Source organism: Lacerta agilis, chromosome 9 (assembly GCF_009819535.1).
Source record: "Lacerta agilis isolate rLacAgi1 chromosome 9, rLacAgi1.pri, whole genome shotgun sequence".
Classification (NCBI taxonomy): Eukaryota; Metazoa; Chordata; class Lepidosauria; order Squamata; family Lacertidae; genus Lacerta; species Lacerta agilis.
Genome location: NC_046320.1, coordinates 4,916,539 through 4,937,426, shown reverse-complemented (window position 1 = coordinate 4,937,426; position 20,888 = coordinate 4,916,539). Strand labels below are relative to the sequence as shown.

The 20,888-nt window shown below is 41.3% G+C and overlaps 1 protein-coding gene across 1 annotated transcript in view; it reads right to left on the bottom strand.

The window, feature by feature from the left end:
* The window catches only part of TBC1D19 (TBC1 domain family member 19), a 63,189-nt gene extending 48,313 nt beyond the window's left edge, over positions 1-14,876 (bottom strand). The window contains 9 exon segments of the mRNA XM_033160202.1: positions 2,336-2,389; positions 2,391-2,447; positions 4,830-4,876; positions 6,165-6,228; positions 6,403-6,477; positions 7,814-7,889; positions 9,162-9,207; positions 10,475-10,547; positions 14,736-14,876. Coding sequence (XP_033016093.1) covers positions 2,336-2,389; positions 2,391-2,447; positions 4,830-4,876; positions 6,165-6,228; positions 6,403-6,477; positions 7,814-7,889; positions 9,162-9,207; positions 10,475-10,547; positions 14,736-14,834 — 591 coding nt within the window. The 5' untranslated portion in view covers positions 14,835-14,876.
* Between the last annotated feature and the right edge of the window lie 6,012 nt (positions 14,877-20,888).

Sequence of the window (20,888 nt, the reverse complement as noted above, 5' to 3'; positions counted from 1 at the left end):
TTGAGAAAAAATGTACAAAAAGCCCACAAATATTTTATCAGCAAAGCATATTTCTTTAAATTTTAATTAGTTGTCAACAAAACTCCAAATTGCTATCAATTAGAAATATGATTTATACTACAATTGTCATTTAGCCCAGTCCTCTGACTTAGGAATGAGGCAAGAATTAAAAGCAGGGATGCTCAACTATGTGGGTACCCTGTTAAGATTTCTTATGAGCAGTACTGCGGTGGGCACAGCATGTTGTGAACAGGACTCCCACCTTGATTTGAGCCACATCCCAAGCAATGTGTCACCTAGTATTCTGTAGGGCAGTGGTTGCCAATTAGGGGTAATATCACAAATGTTATGGCCTGTTTTAGTGCTGTGCAATTTTTCAATATATTGGCCAAAATCGGTTTTGAAATCACACCGCAATAACGATTTTAACCCAGTGTCAGGTTCGGGGAATCGGCTCCCTCCCCCGTGGCCGTAGATAAGCAGAACAAAGGAAAAGGAGTCTGCTTACCAGTTAGAAATTTTACTAATCACAGCAAGAGAACAATCTCCTAGTGATGGTGGTGCTCCCAATTAAAGAGCCCACCCCCTTCGGTCCCTATGAACCTATGTTACTTCTACGTCTCGTAATCTGAGCTTATTCCCTCTGTGATTTCTGTTCTGCCACTTTCTGAGCCCTTCTCAACTTTGGGGAGGGTGGTGGAGGAATGCTGTCTAGAGAGTGTTAATCGGTTAACCCGCTCCCTTCCAGTGTTTCTTCTCCTAGCTGTTCCCCATCCAGTATATCCCAGCTTCTGCCTTCTGAACTATGTCCCTCTGCAAACCACTGTTCCAAATCTATATTGTCCTCCTGCTCCTGGGGAGATTCAGGATCTGCAGCAGGAGCAGGGGGAGGGCAAGTCTCCCACCATTCCTCCTCAGTGCAGCCTCCGCAGCACGGTCCCTGACACCCAGCACTACGCAGCAGTATGTAGCTACTTGCGCGAGGGGAGAGCCAGGGCAGCCGATTTCAAGGCACCACAGATGATCTCAGATGATGGCGCTGCCTTCCCCTGGCATGAGGCGATCAGCCTATTCTCAGTCAGCAAGAAAGCAGCGGCAGTGGACATGCTCTATGCTGGCTGCCCGCTGACAGTGGCTAGATGCACCCCCCCCCATCCCCATCTCCTCCCACTCAAAACCATGCAGTGAGGTGACTCCACTTCCTCTCCTCCCCCCAACCACCCAATCTCCACGGCTGCCCCTTCTCTATCCCCACGCCTGAGCTGCATGTACCACCCACCGCCCGATCTCCCGTGACTGCTCCTTCTCTCATCCCCACGCCTGATCTCCATTTCAGTGCGAGGGCCGTCTGGGGTTCCCTCACTACGAGAAGCCAAGTTACAGGGAGCCAGGCAGAGGGCCTTTCAGTAGTGGCACCCACCCTGTGGAACACCCTCCCACCAGATGTCAAAGAGAAAAACAACTACCGGTCATTTGGAAGACATCTGAAGGCAGCCCTGTTTAGGGAGGCTTTTAATGTTTAATAGATTATTGCATTTTAATGTTCTGTTGCAACCACCCAGAGTGGCTGGGGAAACCCAGCCAGATGGGCGGGTTAATAAATTATTATTATTATTATCATCATCATCATCATCATTATTCAGACATCGTGATATATCGGCATATCGGGATGTTTAGCTACTGATATACGATGCTGAAACCAAATATCGCTCAGCCCTAGTCTGTTTTTTCAGCATACCTGAAATCCTTTGCTTATTTTGGGTTACCCCAACATTTTGTTCAAAACATCGTCTTTGCAGAGGTAACAACCATAAAGCTATCAACTTTTTTAAAAGTAGGGGATCAGTGCTTGGTTCTGAAAAATAGGGGGTCCTCAATAATTAGCTAATTGGGAACCACTGCTATAGGGCATTATTTAAACATATAAAGTAGTGGGCAAATTCCCACCAGAAAACTCACATTTCTCCTGGATGTAAATTGCTCACCTCTGCTTCTTCTTCAACACAAGGACTTGGGTCCTTTGCTCCTCCAGCCTTCCTGGGCCAGAGCCCAGTAAACTCAAATTCTTCCCCACCCTCCAAGTGTCCTTTCCACATTCTTCCCTCCAAATGTTGGTCAGAGCACTACGCAGGCAGGTGATCATAATAAAGCAAATGACAAGAACACCCACTGAAAACAATGCAACCTATCTGAAGGCCCAAATAGGAACTGTGAATGTTTCCAGTATCTCACAGTTAAGAAAATGTAGCTCTTTCATTCATATATATTATTTCTACTATTTTAGAAATGCTTTTGAATGAATGAATAAATGATATTTAAAGATAATTATTATTACCAGTTCAGGGATGTCCTTCACTTTCAGTGGCACCTGAATTAACCCCAGGTGGTTTTCTAAAACTAGGCTGCTCACTGTTTTCATAATTCGGATTGCGAAGGTTCATCAATACCTATAAGGAAAGCAATACAAGTTAGTGTTTTCTATTGGCCTGATCAAGCAGGCTGTTCTTATGTTTTCATGTTCATTCATCATATTAAGCCACTGTCAATAATTCTGATTGCATGCTATGATTCCTAGGACGCTTACTGTAGTGTTCCTGCATCTCTGGACTTGTGCTATGTAAAACATGGTTAGAGAGACAGGAAGAGTCTGCTGTAAGTTTTTCATCTGGTCTCTTTTGTTTATATGAAACACTCCAGCTTGTACATGAATAATTTCTCCAAGTTAATACAGGATTATAGCCTGAATATAAATCTGTAGATGCAGGCCAAGCACTAAAAGGTTAACATTCAAAGTATGTCAAGAGATGTCAAGAAACAATAGAAAACACAAGAGACATAACAAAACACTGTTTACCTTATGCAAAGTGTTTTCATAAGGTTAAACTGAGACAGATTTAATTAGCCGTAATTGCAGATAAATGCTATAGTTACATTATAATTCAAGCCATCAGTAAAATTAAAAAAAAAATCCAAGTACATTTAAAGTTCAATAGTTCAGGCTTGCAATGTAAGCCTTCTACCTACATTTGCATGAGTGCAATAGAACGTTCATTAATATATGCAAATTAAGCTATGATAGAGTCAACCAAACTAATGGCATTTGCAATGCTAAATTGGAAAACAATTCCTATTTACACAAGGGAATTTTTCAAATATGAGACTTCATTTACCTTCAGACAAACGGCATCTCCATATGCTTGCTTTCTGTTCTGTTGTTTTTTATTAGGCAAGCTAATACCGATTTATTCTGCCATATGGAAATAGTTCTTGGTGGAAAAAGATACCATACTATTTTCATGTTCAAAAGCTCTATCAATCAATTTCAGTAGCCACTGGTTCAGGTTTCTTTCTGCTCATGCTTTTCATTTGGATTTAGTAGTTGTTTCCTTCTCTTCTCATTAAAATATGTCACTTTCTTCCTTGCACAACTCGATTTAGACCCCTCTCACTTCTGAAGCCACATGGTAAAAACAAGCAATGTGACCTTAAATATGACGGCAAGGGTGAACACACGGGGGGGGGGGGGTCCCCAAAGGGGCACTCTGTGTTGTCCTCTAGCTAGACCAAAAGATTGAGGACATGGATTGTCAAACTGTTCTGGGAGCCATGAAGTCCTTGGAGCTAACTGCTAAGAGATTCGTAATGACAGGGGAAGCTTTCATGAAAAGCATTTCCCCATCACTATTGATCTTCTCCCTGCAGTGTGCAGCTACAACGTACAACAATGCAATATATGCTGTGTTATGGTGGGACCCAGAAAGCTTGGCCACTGCTATGCATGAGCCGAATGTTGTCTGGGAATTTGCCTTGGCAATATGAATGGGGTTTAATGAACAGAGAAAGTGTGAAACCACTGACCTAGGATACAATGAAGTAATGCAAGTAAGAACAAGGATACAAGACGCAATGGGTGGGATCCAGTGGTGACTGTCCTCTGACAGAAAGGAATCTGTTGGCCATACAGCGGAGGAAATCGCCCATATTTCATCTCAATCTGCTTCAGGGGTTTGGGAAGATTGGGGGATGTTGCAGTGGGGTTCAGGGCACTGGAGGGGCAAGGAGGTCATCAAAAATGGCCTCTGGTCCATGTTCTGCGGCCCAACTTTCCCATCTGATGAAATGCAGTCCTATATTGACAGCCTACTGTGCAACAGACTCTTGAATTCCAATTCTTACAGTTGAGCAGAATTTGAATGCCGACACACAAGCTGACTGAATTGCTAAACGTTTGTTTCTGTCTTTAGTCTGTGCCCAAATACGAGGTTTAAAGCTTACTGGGTGGAATTCAACTTTGCACTAATTTGATTGTTCCAGCAGTGCAAGCATTTCTGCTTGCCAAAGGAAACAATTTCCCCTCTCCCCGCCCCCCCTGTTCTGAGGGTTTTCCTGACCCACACAGAGCAAATCTGGCGAGCTATTTTTTGCGGGGTGGGGAAGGAGAAGGGGAGGAGGTAAGCCCACTGCACTAGCAGGAAGCCTTGCAATGTCTTCCGCTAGCATGCCAGGTTAGCTGAATCCGGCCCAGTTTAAGGAATGGTGAAGGAAATGGCCTGGCGAGAATGCTGAGACCCAGTCAGAGAGGAAATTCAGCCCCAAGCCTGTTTTTCCCCACACCTGCCATAGAGGGAACACCACAACCTTTCTGGCTTTTAGATATTCCCAGTCCTTGTTTCCCCATTTACTTCCATAACCATGCCTGTAGTTTAAGCCATCATTTTGAAATGCCAAAGTCTATATGATCTTCATAACTCCAATAAGACCCTTCATATTTTATTGTAATAAAGATCTATAAATACATAATTGAAGATCTAACTTTATTTTTTTATTACCTCAAGAAAATCTTTAGGTGCATAAACGCGGCCTGAAGAGACTAGATCTGAATTAATAAGATACATAAAGTTATTTGATTAAAAAGAATTAACAAGATTCTTTTCATTCATGGCGTCTGATAGTTCTTTACTATACCAGAGGTTCTTAATGTGTGGCCCATGGATCCCTCTCTGCCCTCTGCTTTTGAGCTCTTGCTCTCCTACTTTCAAGGCCCGCCAGGTTCTGGAAAGGGGGGGGTCTGGAACGCTTTCTAAAGACACTGAGTCTTGTCAGCTGTCGCCCCCCTGCTGCTACTGCTTCTCTCCTCCTCCTCCTTTCCCATTATTTCCCAGCTTTTCCCCTCATCGGCCTCTGAGCTGTGACTCCCTCAAACCCTCAAAATAATTCTGAACTGTCATCTTCTTCTCTGGAAGGCTCAGGTTGGAGAGGTGGTCCTCCACCATTCCTCCTCTGACAGAAGGCTTTGTGAACTGGTGGAGGCTTCCATGAGAGCAGAAATGGGAAAGGTGGGGGAATTTCACTTTTCCCCTTCCCTCTGCACCCCCATCGGCTACAAAGGGTTGGGGAACCTTTGGAACAGGATGGGGAGTGGCTCGGGGGATGCAGGGGAAAAGGAGGAATTTGTGTTTCCCCTCCCTTTCTACTCTACGAAGCCCCATCGTCTCTGCCACTATGGAGCCAGGGCAGGTCCCTGGGTTCTCAGAGAGCAAGAAAGCAAGGGCAGATGATAACTAGGGGGGGGGGGATTAATTTCATTGTTTTTATTGTTTGATTGTGTGTTGGTATATGTTTGTATATTATTGGAACCAAATAAAGATTATTTAAATATTTAAAAAAAGATAACTAGGTGGAAATCTTACAGTGATTATGGCAGAGTGTGGGTGCAAGCACATAACCGCGCCTACCAGATGGCAGCAGCAAAGAAAGCTCTTGAGCTGCACTTTCTAGGGGGCTGGTTGGTTCCAACCTTTCTTCAGGGTCAATGGAACCCTAAGGCCAACCACAATAGATTCACAGGAGGTTAATCCAGTTATGTCAGATAATTACCTTTTTGCTCGGGTTCAGGTCTTCTTGAAATTGCTGTTAAACCAGGCACAGGGAACCTTTCTAGGAATATTTTATCTTGCTGCTGATTTAACATTGCAATGATTTTTATATTTTAATTTTGTTATGTGATTCTGTATTTTATATTATTATTATTATTTGTGAACCACTCTGGCATTTTCTAAATTAAGAGTGTTATGTAAATGGACCGGATAAATAATAAAAAGCCTCTCTATCAGCAATGGGGCAAATAGATAAAGTCAAATTTGCATAAAATAGGATTCACATACCTGGCTCATCTGTTCCCATTTCATTCCATTTACTTAGAAGTTCCTTTTGCTCATTGATTGATCTCTGTAAATGATTTTAAAAAATGCCTTTTGCAATAAGCCAACCAAGAACAAAAAGCAAAAGTTTCTGTTAGTTAGCATTTAATAACATGGATTAAAAATCTGCCCCCACCCCATTAAATTAGGACTAGCTTTGCCTAAGTGCTGCATTCACAGTAAAAGAAATTAACAAAGCTACCTTTTGTGCTAATGGAATGCCGAGTTCTGTACACATACTATTTAGGCTCTTCAGAATGCGTTTTTCCCAGTTTCCCTGCAACAGATGACACAAATCAATATAACCTTTCCATCTCTCCATCTTTCCATCTATCTTTAATTTTTAATTGGTGTTCTGCTTTTTAGCTTAACTGTTTAATAAATAAAAATGACAATAATAATTTAATTTATTTGACATTTTATAAAAAAAAAATACACAGACTTGCAGAACCATGAAATATGAAACAGAGTCAATTAACATCAAATACCAAGAAAAAACTAAATATATGGTATAATATATGCCGTACTTCCTCAAACAATCAATGTACCCACTGAATAGCTGCCACCAAACTGTCTTGTAGGGGAAACACATAGGCTGACAGCAAGTTGGCTTGGCCTAGTTACTGTTCCCAACTGCCACTGATATGGTTTACCATGCTGTTCACCAAAGCCATTGAGTAATTTGTGGAGGAGACTGGATTTTTTCTCTATATAAGCAATACCTTAAAAAAAGCCATAGCTTAGATTAGGGGGATTAAGAAGACTATAGCCTTGATCAGAGCAGGAGAAAGAAGCTCCATCCCTCTGATCAACGTTACAGCCTTCTAAAAACTTTTTTCTAAAAAAAAAGTCACAGAACACATGCATGCAGCTGCATGTTACATATAGTTTCAGCCCCAGAACCATCACTTTAAAATAGAGAGGTGCAATCGTGCTAGCTTGGCAGCACTACGCTGGTGATTTTTCCTCTAAAAATCCAGAACTGGAGTACTCCATATTGCAATATTTTGCTATAGGTCACACTTGTATTAAGCACTCTGAGGACATATAGCAGAGGTGGGCAACCGATGGCCCTCCAACTTCCATCAGGCCCAGCCAACTTGGCCAATGCTCAGTAGGGATGGAAGCTGCAATCCACAGGTTTCCCACCCCTGACATACAGAGAAGGTAAAGGTAAAGGACCCCTGGATGGTTAAGTCCAGTCAAAGGCGACTATGGGGTTGTGGTGCTCATCTCGCTTTCAAGCCAAGGGAGTCAGCGTTTGTCCACAGACAGCGTTCTGGGACATGTGGCCAGAATGACTAAACCACTTCAGGCGCAACGGGACACTGTGGCGGAAACCAGAGCACACAGAAATACTGTTTACCTTTTCATCGCAGTAGTACCTATTTATCTACTTGCAATGGTGTGCTTTCGAACTGCTAGGAGCTGGGACAGAGCAATGGGAGCTCACCCTGTCGCGGGGATTCGAACCGCCGACCTTCTGATCGGCAAACCCAAGAGGCTCAGTGGTTTAGACCACAGCGCCACCCACATCCCTATTAAAAATGTATACAAATACAGTATGTATGACAGTATTTAAATACAAATAGTAAAATTAAATCACAGCAAACCTGGGCTTTCCTCATGTAAGCCAAAGATTCTTTGGTGTGTTCAGGAGGAGCTGATGGGTGGCATGGTAAAGGGAACCTTGAGGAGGAAAGCAACAACAGGTTTTGTTTTTACTCCATTTATTACTTTGATTCTCTCTTCAGAGTTAATGCTAAAAGATTGAATGCATCACCACCACAATCATTTTCAGAGACACTAATGAGATAACAAGCAATCATCCTCAATTCACGGCCACCAGCCTTGTGAAAGATTACTACATCCCATTACTTAACTCTGCGTTGAACAAAATATAGTAATTTACTGGAAAAACAAACCCACGATGTGCCACTCACGACACATGCACCTTTTTTGGATTGCATATCCATTTAAGAAAACTTAAAACAGCAAAACATACTTGAGAGGGGAGGCAGGGAGTGAATTCATTTCTTACTCCATCACTAAAAGATTCTCCTGGTACTCTGTCAGAATTATGTTCAAACAAAGCAAGTCTAATACCATGGTTCAAGTCAGGCGTAGGCAAACTCGGCCCTCCAGATGTTTGAGACTACAATTCCCATCATCTCTGACCACTGGTCCTGTTAGCTAGGGATGATGGGAATTGTAGTCCCAAAACATATGGAGGGCCGAGTTTGCCTATGCCTGGTTCAAGTCATGACTATTCAGTATATATTTTCTAACACATCAAGCCATAGTACCAGGCCACTAGACATCTGAGATTGCCAGGTTGTTCAACTTGGGAAACATATCCCCCTCCATAGCTAAGATGTTAGGGTGCCATTGTCCACTTCTCCCCACAACAATTGTAACATTACAACCCACTCTTGGCTAGCCCCACCCCTCCCTCCAGGCTGAAAAACTCTTCCAGCATTAAGTGAAAGATAACTCCGAAACCTCTGAGGTACACACTCATTTAGTACTGGGAGCATTTCAAGCTTCAGAGTGAAGCTTGTGGTAGTATAATTGCTCTACAAATAAATACAAGCTATAGAGTGAGAAAATAGGGGCCATTTAATAGGGAATAAATTGGCTAAACAAAGTCTACTATTACAGCCAGACTTCATCAAAATACACTGAATTAGAGACCAACCTTTCATCCACCAGCAAAACCATCTCTACTTTTATTAAGATGATTAAAACAAAAAAGCAGTATGTCTCTTTTGTGCCATTTCCCTATTCATTTCTGCAGGATTCTCTACACAAAGCAAAAATTATAATCCATTGCAGATTTGAAAAAGTATCTGGCAGGGCCATCTTTGATGTACACATTAAGTGATATTACAAATGCATGCAGATAGGAAGACAAGAAAGACTATGTCCCATCTCTAAAAATGCAGACAAAAACAAACTCACACACTGAGTTCACTATAAACAGCATTTTGCAGCTTCTTTTCCCATCCTGGTAAAATAAGAGGTGAGAAAATGAAAGTTAGAGGAACTCATATTATTAAAAAAACCATCAAACTTCTATGTGCACTTGGGAGTAAAAATCTTTGAAGTGAAGTAAGCATACAGAGGTTCCACTACCAAAAGCACTCTAATAGCACAATCCCACTGCTCATTTATTCCAAAATTGTTTAACACTACTATCCCACAGTATTTGTTTTATAGATTGCAGACTAAAACTCCAATCCTAAACACATTTGCTCAGCAGGTAAGTTCCCTTGCACCTACAGAATTTACCCTAAGTAAATGCATGGGCAGGGCCGTCTTTAGCAGATGCGGTGCTGAGGTGCAAATATCCGCCTAGCGCCCCCAAATTACCAGGGATAGTGGGGGGTGAAGCTGCCCACTGCTAGCCATCGGGGGGGGCGGACCTCTCCCTCATGCCGCTGCGGGAGAGCAATCCCCATGCCAGAGGCTTGGGAGGGAAGCTGAGCCCCGCCAACCATATGGCTGGCAGGTACGCAGCTTCCCTCCCAAGCCTTCTTGGGAGGAGAGCAATCCCCACAGAGGCTTGGGAGGCAAGCTGCACGCCCGCCAATGATATGGTTGGCGGGGCGCAGCTGGCAGGCGTGCAGGGAAAGGGGAGGCTGCCGGCAAAGCCACACAGCTCCCCCACTTGCTGGGGCGCCCCTGGGAGGCCGGCGCCCTGGCACGACGCACCACTAAGCCCTATGGGAAAGACGGCTCTGTGCATGGGATTGCAACTCAAGGTTGTGGCCCTAACTGTACATGACATCAGCACATACTGCTAGCATGCAAACCATCTGCCTCAGCACATGACTATGTGGCTAGAAGACTATACAAGCGAACAGGCAGGCAGAGGAGCTCCAGAGGCGGATTTAGGAGTGACTGGTTCGGTCGCACTGGGCACGGAGCCTCGAGGGCGCCACAGCTATTAAGTAGACTGGAAGGTGAGAGGCTGCCGCTAAAATGTGACACACCAAGGTCCACCACTGGCAGTTTGGAAACTGGAAAAGAACTGGCCATTTGTTTTCCCTTTTAGGTGTTTACTCTTGCTGTAAGTGACTAGTCAAAATCTGTGTGCCAGTAACACTGACAAATTAATTTACAATACAGGGGTAAAGCAAGCTTCAAGTACATGGATGCTGCCTCAATATTCAGCACTGAGGCAGGCTAATAATAATAATCATATTTATACCCCGCCCATCTGGCTGGGTTTCCTTAAAAGACTTTAAAATGTAACAAACTAAAGAACAAACCTGATGTCTTCAGAAATTCCTTAATATCTTCCTTCAAGGATTCTAGCTTAATTTCTGGATTGTGCAGACTGAGCTAACATAAAAGATTTAAGAAAAAAAGTCAGAAGTGTAAGCATTCTTTAGAAAAATATTAATTTTAAAAATGTAATAGAAATGTAATAGAAAGGGCTATATAAATATTCTTAAGGCATAGCAAATGTTGAACCTGCAAAATGTATTGTGCTGCATCACAAACGACTTCACAAGATGTCACAAGCCTGGATTCAAATGACACAACAGGCCAAGGCATGAGGTTTGTAAATGCCTGTGCAGCAGAGCTAGGAGCAAGGTAAGAGTGAAGCAGGGTATTGTGAGCATCACGAATGTGCACCAGTACACAGCTCATTCACATTAAATTATAGTTAAATATCAATTATGGCTTAACATGACATGCTGACACAGCCACTATGAGCAAAGTCAAAGGAATGTTTTGACTTTGATCAATTGGAATGTGTGAAGGGGAACCGGCAATGAAAGGCTCCTATGAAATTGTGGCCATAACTTTTTCTGTCTGTATCTTTGTGACCATTTGATGTTAAATGATCAAATGTCTGAAATATCTAAACAGTTTCCTTTCCAGGATATTTCCTTCTAATTTTGCAATCCACAATTTTTTTTACCAAACTTGTTTTTAAGTAGGTAAGCTACTAAAACAAAGTGCGGGCTAGTGAATGTTGTGAACCATCACAAGGATATATTAGATACTATAAAGCTTTGAATGTCCTGGACATCTGATTTGACTTGACAATTAAATTATGCATCCTTAAACATTTCATGTTTAAGAAAAACATCCAAGTTGATGAAATGGAAAATAGCTAAAAAAATAAAAAAACTAGCTTTCTCACTCATACATAAATAATTTTGAGTATCAAAAAATTGAAATAACTTCACAGATTGTCTGAAGTGTCTGGAGTCCTTCATGTTGCTAGCTATCAATAAGGAAACAAATATATACAGGTGAAACTCAAAAAAATTAGAATATTGTGGAAAAGTCCATTTATGTAAGCAATTGTTTTCATTAGCTACTGGAGTTTAATATATGAGATAGAGTCATGACATGCAAAGCAAGATATGTCAAGCCTTTATTTGTTATAATTGTGATGATTATGGCATACAGCTGATGAAAACCCCAAAGTTGAAATTGTTAATTTGGGGTTCTCATCAGCTGTACACCATAATCACCACAGTTATAACAAATAAAGGCTTGACATATCTTGCTTTGCATGTCATGACTCTATCTCATATATTAGTTTCACCTTTTAAGTTGAATTACTGAAAGAAATGAACCTTTCCATGATATTCTAATTTTTCGAGTTTCACCTGTAAAGTATTTAACATATACATTACTAATAGCCATCTGTTATACATACTTTTGAAGCACCACAAATTGGTATTCAACGTAGATGTTATTTGTTTTGTTTCGTAAACATACAGCATCTATCAGCTGGCAACTAACTAATAAAGACAACAATTTTACTTTATTTATTAGTTTATCAGGTATTATGCTTCAGGGTGTGTTATTTGCTATAAATTTCAACATAAAGATGTATTGTAAATATGATCATTTTCTACACCACAGATTTCATCTGAGGAAAAGATTATTCTTCTAATAGCAGATGCTTCAGGAGACAAATGAGGGAGAGCAGGGAATGACTGTAAATAGTTAACACTGTAGTAATGGAAAGCAATAACAGGTATTTATTGCAACTCATGTAAATAAATACCCCCCCCCCACTTAAAATTGGTAGTAGGTAGCACTCTAAACTAAAAGGAGGAAGTAGTGAACTATAGCAAACAAAATTGCAGGGATATCAGCAAAAGGTTTACCATCTGTAAGTTACAATGTTTATGAAACATTAATAACAAGTAAACTAAGAACACATTAAAGGAAGAATTGGATCCAGCTACTATAACTAGACAAATTCTTCAGTCAGAACAGTATCTCCTAATTTTAACATAAGGGGAAATTATCACAAATTAATCAATGGCCTTAATCGCAGGAAGAATATATAACATATATAAAAAAAGAATATATAACATATATAAAACAGGTCAGAAAATGCATTGGATTGGCAGATGAAGGCTCATTACTCTGGGATAATCCAGTAATGTCCACCTTCTTGAAAAAAGAAATCTGCTTGTGCAAAGGGACTTACCATTTCTCGTCTTCCTGCTCCAGCCCCTGCGTACCTCCTGAATCTGCTTGAGGGGCCCCCAACCCTTCCCAGCAGATTTTAGGGGTGCACAGGGGACTGCATGATGGTAGAGAGTCCCACTCAAACTACATTAGATCTCAACCTTCACAATTTTTTCAGCACTAACCAGCTAGATTTTTCTGAAGAACTTACAAACAATAACCCTGTTCACTTCTTTGTTCCCAAAATCTGCTGTTCAGACATATACTGCCTCTGACAATGGAACATCCATGCTGCTGATGGACCTTCCTTCATGCTATCGTATTTTCCAGCATTCTATCTCTGCCCTCCAAGTTACAGTATGTAAAGCAAATTCCATCACTATATATTTCAATTAAACAGAAACGACACCTTTATGTCAAGGATTTTTTTTTTTTTTAAAGCAAAATGAACATCAGTTGGGAGGGAGGGGTTGCATAAATTCGAGGGGCCAAACTAAAGTGTGATTTTTCAGACTCCTTATCAACAAAACTAACATTAAATAAATGATACCAAAAGGTGATAAAATAAATTTGGAGAGGAGAAATGAATTGCTGTATCCTTGCAAAAAGAAAAAAAAGACATGGTAATTACACAAAACACAAAACAGAATCTTCTTTTGGCACCATGAGCTTGTGAAAGAAGCTGTTAACAGTTCTACATAGTAGATGGTGGGGGAGGAAGAGTGGAGGAGAGAGATTGGGCACCAAGTTAGAAAAAAAGGAAAGAGGCAAGACAAAGGAAGGAAGGGCAAAGAAAACTAATGTCATCTACACCTGTGGGGTAAACCAGGGAACTCCTAGATCAAACGTCACCTCTGTGCTGAGACAGATCTCTATCAGCCTCAGTCACCAACTCCAGTATGGCATAATGATACATACCGGTAATATAATGCAAGAATGACTGAAATTTGAAAGAGATGTGAAATAGAAGATCCCTGCTCAGATTCCTTACAGTTTGGCCATCACCACTTTGACACAAACTTATGAAGCTGAAAGGGGCCTCAGCATGATTTAAAGGTAGGGTGGTTAACTCACCCCCCTTTCCATTTTACTGTTCTAAATGCCTTCCACAAAGCTGCTATGAACCCTGACGCCGGGCCAAAAAGTCAGGTACCTTCATGTCTGCATTTATTTATTTTTAGGTTAGGCGTTTCACTGTAACTTGCAGGGTGGGGTGGGGGGGGGGGGGGGGAGAGATTTAGATCCAGAAAATGGTAGGAATGGTAATGCTCAAACACTTGTCCCCTGTGTCACTTCCCTTATCAAAATCAGACACACAAGAGAGAGCTGCTTTTGAATAGGGGGAAATGCTTTTCAATTAAAAAAGAGGAAAAGGAGCAAGCAGCAGCCACTGCTTCTGCACGCTCATCTGCAGCTCACTCTCTCTCTCAGTGGTACCCCTGTAGATCCTGCCACCTTAGGTGATCGCCTCATGGATAGCCCAACCCTGGTACCTGTGACCCTTCAGATGCAGGGATTTATGATATGTAAAATGAACCATATGTAAAGAAGACTGGAAAATATTTACGGATTATTTGGGTGAAAATTGTGTACATTTAAAAACGCTGGTAGCATTAAGATAAATTCAACAGCGTAAATAAGTTTCGATGGATGTAATAATGGAATGGTGAATGGTATTTTTTTGTAAAATATGCAGGGATTTATGATATGTAAAATGAACCATGGAAAGAGAAGAAAGAAGTCATCGATATCTTAAGGGTGTAAAAATGAGTACTTTAGATTGTAAAACAGAAATTCAATAAAAATTATATACAATAATTTCATTTACATACTGTTGTATTGGAATGACAGTGGGTTCCCCCCCCCAAGCTGCCTTTTGTTTCTTTTTTATTTTATTTTCTTCTCACTTTTATTTTGTTTAACTGAAATATTTTCAACAGAGAATTGGAATATAAAAAGCTAAAGGGGAGGTACAGGAGAAGGGCGAGGAAGGGGCAGGGCGTGAGGGGAGCGAGGAGGCAGGAAGGATGCTGAGAGAGAAGAAAGGAGGAGGGCCTGCGCGGGGCCGGGAGGGAGCCAGCTCACCCGGGCCTGTCGCTCCAGCTGGGCGTGGAGTCCGGAGCCCTTCAGCCTCTGTACGACCTGGGCAATGGTCAGCGAGAGGCCGCCGTCCTGGCCGAGCATGGTTCCCCTTCCCAGGAGCCGGGAACTGGGACGCCGCTCTCCTCGACGCCGCAGGTGGGGTTGGCGCAGCGGGCGGACGGATGTCAGCGACGCACACACGCCTCGCCCCGTCTCAAGCCGAGGCGTTGCCGGGCAACGGAGGAGAGCCGGGGGCGCTGGCGGAAGAGGTTCCGTGGGAAACGCCGCCTCCGGAAAGAAACGTTCCGCTGGCAAAAGCCCCCGGAAGCAAAAGTCACGGTTTTTGCCTTCTTGTGATATGTGTATACAGTATATGCTTTCCCCTTTTTCACATATTTACTACGTTCCTCCCTTGCGGATTAACTGCATGAGATTTCCCTCAGTTAAAGTGCACTACATCTCATTGCACTTTTAGGCAGATGCTTGTCAGGCAGGTGCCTTTTAGGATTCTGTTATAGTTTTTCATATATATATAAGCTGTCCTTGTAAAATGTTTTATGGAGGAACAGGTATGTGTACACACACACACACACACACACAAATATTTTTTAAAGCTACTACATATTTTTTAAAGCTACTATAGCCAATACTCATTGACATATACATTCTCCATAGACCATTGGTCTAATACTTTTTTAAAGATAGCTTATGACCGGCGAGCCTTGCATTATCATTTTTAAAGCTGTTATGTGATGTATGAATAAGCACATTCTTTTTATATCCTACATCTGATGCTAGCATTTTATTGGATGGCCCCAAGTTTTAATATTATGAGAATGGAAAAGTTGCCTCTATTCCTTTCTATTAATTCCCTCCAGTTTATTACTTTATAAGCCTCTATCACGAACCCTTCTGTTTGTAGCCATATATATATTCTTTTTTCGCATATTTAGGATACTCCGTTCCTCCCTTGCGGATTAACTGCATGAGATTTTCCTCAGTTAAAGTGCACCACATATAATTGCACTTTTAGGCAGACGGTGCCAGGAAGGTGCCTTTAATGACTCTGTTATGCTTTAGTTGAGATTCCTTGCATTGCAAAGGGTTGGACTAGATGACCTTTGGTCTCCCAACTAGACAATTCTATGATTCTACGATTCCATTATTAGAACTGCATGGCTTTTCACTGTCTCATATTTCCTCTTATTGAACTGACATGATCACAATGAAAGATGGTTGTAGTCTATCTGGGAGAGCACATTATGGCATGAAAGCGATATATAAATTAAACCATAATAATTGCTGGTCTCCATTTCATCTTAGATCCCCAAAAGCAATAGAATTTAATCTGCAATACCTGCAACTAAATAGGACTGACTTCTGAGTAGATGGGATTAGGATTGTGCCGTAAATTCATCATGGCTTCCTTATCCATTGGTTCTAATGGGATTTAGACAGAAGTAACTTTAGCAGGTTTACAAGCATGAAATCAAGTATAAAATCCATACGTAATTAAAATGCACAGTAAACCAAATACCATCAGAACATTAAAAACACCCATACTTAAAATATACAGTAAAACAAGCGCATGAAAAAGCACCACTGTTGTAACCAGAAAATAGCTTATCTCCTGAGTTTACGCCAATAAAACTCAGAAATGTGAGGAGTTAGGAGTCCAATGTTGATTATTGCAAAGCAATAGATTACAGTCGGATCGTTCCGCAAAACTGCAACCCCCCAGTGGTCGAGGCAGTGGTATTTATAAATTTCAAACAAAGCATTTCAATTTCCACCAATCATATATCATTGCCTCATTTCATGTTTAATACATGTGCAATAAGCACCGGCAATTTCTGCTGATTAAGTTCTGATTCCCACCGTGTTCTGTTACGTTGTGTTAGTGAGCATGTTGGAACCTGTGTTACGTGTAGCCATTTGCACCATGTACAACTTATGTTCTAGCTTTGAGCTGTATCTTTGTGATTCACATATTAGCTTGTATACTTTTGCTTCTTAATGATTTTGCGTTCTATGCTTATGTACAGTTATTTTTGTGTGCTGATACCTTTTTTGTACATACTGTACATGTTATATGAATAAAATAGACTAAAAAAAGGTCTGCAAGCAGACAAGATCCATGAAAAAAGAAAGGCAGAGAGATGTAGAAATGTTAAATATGTTGATGAATTATGTACCAATACTAAGGAATCTAGCTTATCATAGCAAAGCAGTTTGTGCTCCAACATTGGAAAGGCAGAAGCACCACCAATTATGCAGTGGGCTGCAAGTCTTAATGAGTTAGCAGCATTTGAGAAAGTGGCCTGTTGCAAGCTTCATCAATAGGAAGACAAATATTTAGACATCTGGACTCTTTATATGGGCTTGTTTCCATGATGTGCCACTGGAGTATGGACTGCAATGGTGGCAGCATTTTATTTTATTTTAAGGACTAGCGAGTTCTAGGTCTTCAGTCTCATCTTGTACCCCCCAGATCTGTCCTTGCTGAAAGAGGGGGACTTATATTTTTCAAGAAAGACAAAGAGTGAATTTGATGTAATCAAGGCATGATATGCTTGCTGGAGGAAATCCACTGACTCAAAAAGGAATGAATAGTTCCTGGAATGTAATCATTGTCTGAATCAGATATGGTACTGGGTTTAAGGAATTCAGTTAGGCCAGAGGATCCCAACTGTTGCAGGCACATTCAGAAAATTCAGGAAAGCGTTGTGCTGGTGGTCAACAAAAGAGGTTCAAAGACTCTCTCCAGGCATCTTAAAAAATGTAGTATAAACACCGACAACTGGGAAACACTGGCCTGTGAGTGCTCCAATTGGAAACAGCCTTTGCCAAAGGTGCCATGGGCTTTGAAGATGCTGGAACTCAGGATGAAAGGGAGAAACAAACTAAGAGGAAGGCATGCTTGGCAAACCCTCACCATAATCCACTCCCACCCGGAAACCAATGTCCCCACTGTGGAAGGACGTGTGGATCCAGAACTGGCCTCCACAGTCACTTACGGACTCACTGTTAAAACCTTGTTTATGGAAGACAATCTTACTCGGTTACAAGTGATTGCCAAAGAAGATTCACAGAATGGCTGCTGTGTGGTGGGTGCAGCCAACAAAGCATACATTTCACAGAAAGGAAACCGCTGTGCCTGAAATACATCAAACTTGGCCAAAAAACTAAACACAAGATAGCCATGGGGGAATGTGGTCATGGTGCAAAATATGTGTTTGACCCTCCAGTTTTCTGCTCCAACAACCTCTAGAGATACACGTGAAAACCGTGGGAGGAATGGGGAATGATTAAAGGAGAAGGGGTAGAGTTATGAGGCCAAGACCAACACAACCAAGAAGAAAATGTCTCTCCCCCCCCCCCCAGCGCACAGGGCTGGCCTAGCACATTCCACACCGCAGTTCAGTTTGCATTGTGCTACAACCTTTATTTACATCCACAAGCGAGTAAATTACTACTAGTGTTACACCAGCTCAGTGTATAATGGAAATCACCCTGCGCTGAGGCTATCATCAGAGCCTTAAACCTCACATCAGGCTGACATCTGCAGCCCTAATCTTATTTGTCACTGCAAAGCTTTATTGATTTGTTTGTACAGAGCCACAGACATGCCCTATAATATCTATGTATCTCGTTGCGGAAAGCACAGCACCGTATCTTCCTAAATTTTAATACCTTATTTATAAAAAAAATAACCAGTTCACAGGTATCAACGTAATGAGATTTTTATCCCTGTGCTACAGACATAATCTTCAGAGTATAGTTGGGGATGGATAATGCATGTTGACATATCACAGAAGAAAATATATGCCGTTGCTGGTATTTCTTTGTGAAGAGCACCATTTTTTTTTTAATCAGTGAATGAATCTGTAGACTAAGTTTCACTCTCACAGCCTTCAAAATCAGCACTTGTATTCATAGAATTATATGGCTTTAGTTCTAGATTTTGGCGATATTATTGTATTAATTTCATATTTGAAATAGGATAAGGATTTGGCTTTCTGACAGAAGTAATCTCGTGATTGCAGCTGTCAATCTGCTTACTTGCTCTAAAAAAATGCAATATGGACTTCAGTTGGATTACACAGGTTGCAGATCAAATAAGTTAGATATTGTGCACCAAGTGTCATCGAATGGAGTCAAGATGGAGATGGCCCAACTGCATTCCTAGGTTCAAATCCCCCTAAGCCATGAAGCTCACTGAGTTAGCTTGAGCCAGTCACAATCTCTCAACCTAACCTAGCCATGCAGAGTTGCTGGGAGGATAAATGGCAGGGGAGAGGAAGGAGAAAACAATGCCCACCACCGAGCTACTTGGAGGAAAAGTGGAACTTAAATAAATAAATTTTGGATCCTTTATTCTATCAATATTATTGCATGCCATTAAACAGTCTACATTATGTTTTCAAATTTTCTACTAAATAAAAACATTAGAATAATCATCATTTTCTCATGTCCCTGATTTAGTTGTTATCGGAATGCTACCACAATTTAAGCAAATGTTTAAATGGTAAGCGCTTGTTTATTACAACTGTTAAGTTTTCACATCATAAAATATGGGGCTGGTTTGGGGGCATGATATCTGCCCCAGGTGCCAAAATGACTGGTTCTGGCCTGCAATGATACCTTAGCTCCTGTTTACAAATCGTAGGCTAACAATATGACTAGGACAAATTTCAATGGATTCCAGTCATTTAATGTCAAATTATAATTAAATACATGGGCTAGAAGAAACACGGGAAAACATTCTTAATTGCCTAATTGCGTAGCCTAGCAACCAGTTGTTGGATTTTCTCACGTAGAAATTTTTATCTGAAGAATTCAGTACTGTTTCCCTCATGAGCTGTTCAGATGTGTGAGCATCCCTGGTATTCACTTCCAGGTCCCTGCCTTGATATTTTGGGATCTGGAGGAACGGATAATGCTAGCTCACCCCCTGCACAACCGCCAGTCCCCTTGATGCTTAATTTCACCTCCCCCCCTCCATGACTACTGTACTAAATAACCAGAGTGACAATGTTCCAATAACATGTTCTAAAAAGGTAATGCATGGTACAAGGGCAGCAGACCAAAGTTAGCAATGCGTTGGGTATCTAGCCTGCTAAACATATTTCTTAACGGACTACCTACACTAATATCTGCAAAGCCAGCCAGCGGAGCATTCCAGAATCCAGACTAACACAAAGGCATGCCACTATTCATTTCAGTTTTCCCCTTCGCTGTGTTAACAGATGCTTGAATCTGAACCATTGCGAATACACAGGTCCCTAAATTCCGCCCAGTTCGTCAAAAAGGGGAAAGCATCCAGCCTCTAGGCAGTGAAGAAGTCTGCTGATCTTAATTAGCAATTAACGAGTTATCTCGGTGAACGGTGAAAGTTGATTTTGATTTTGAAAGGAAAGGAAAGGAAAGGAAAGGTCTCTCCTAAAAGAAAGAGGTGAGGAAATGTCCAGGAAAAGGGATTGTGTGACAGTACACCAGGTACCTCTTTAACATTAGTACAAAATGGTAACCGATCCTGGGGTTATCATTTACTTATCTGAACAGGCATTATATGGAAAACTTCCAGTTTCTTAGAAACTCTCACAAATAAATTAGTACCTTATAAGCAGAAATGCATCTAACATATTTATTCTGAGGAGTGTAATCTTCACTTCTCTGGAAGTTAACATTCACTATATATTATTATAACTCAAGATTATCCAAGTGACCATGGCTAAGCCAAATGTCAGTTATGAATCTTTTGGGTAGCCTTGTCCCTATTACACACCTTCAGCCCAGGCTTGTTGCAATGATCAAACCTGGCAGGCGAGAATAACGTACACTGCTTTGAGCTCTTAGGAGGCAAAGTGGCATAAAAAAGCAATTTATAAATATATTAACCCTGCAATTCTCTGCCTGCGTAAGCAAGAATTGTTCGTTCAGATAACAACCTTGGATCAACAAAAGCTGAAACAGCATTGAGCTTCTTCTTTCTTTCTTTCTTTCTTTCTTTCTTTCTTTCTTTCTTTCTTTCTTTCTGTAATTCTTATCACACAGGGAGAAAGCAATTTGGAGAGTGCAATTTTTAGCAGGTAAGCAACAAGCACAAGAAAGGGTTAAGCAGAACACTGCCGTTGTAATCAATGTTGCTCATTT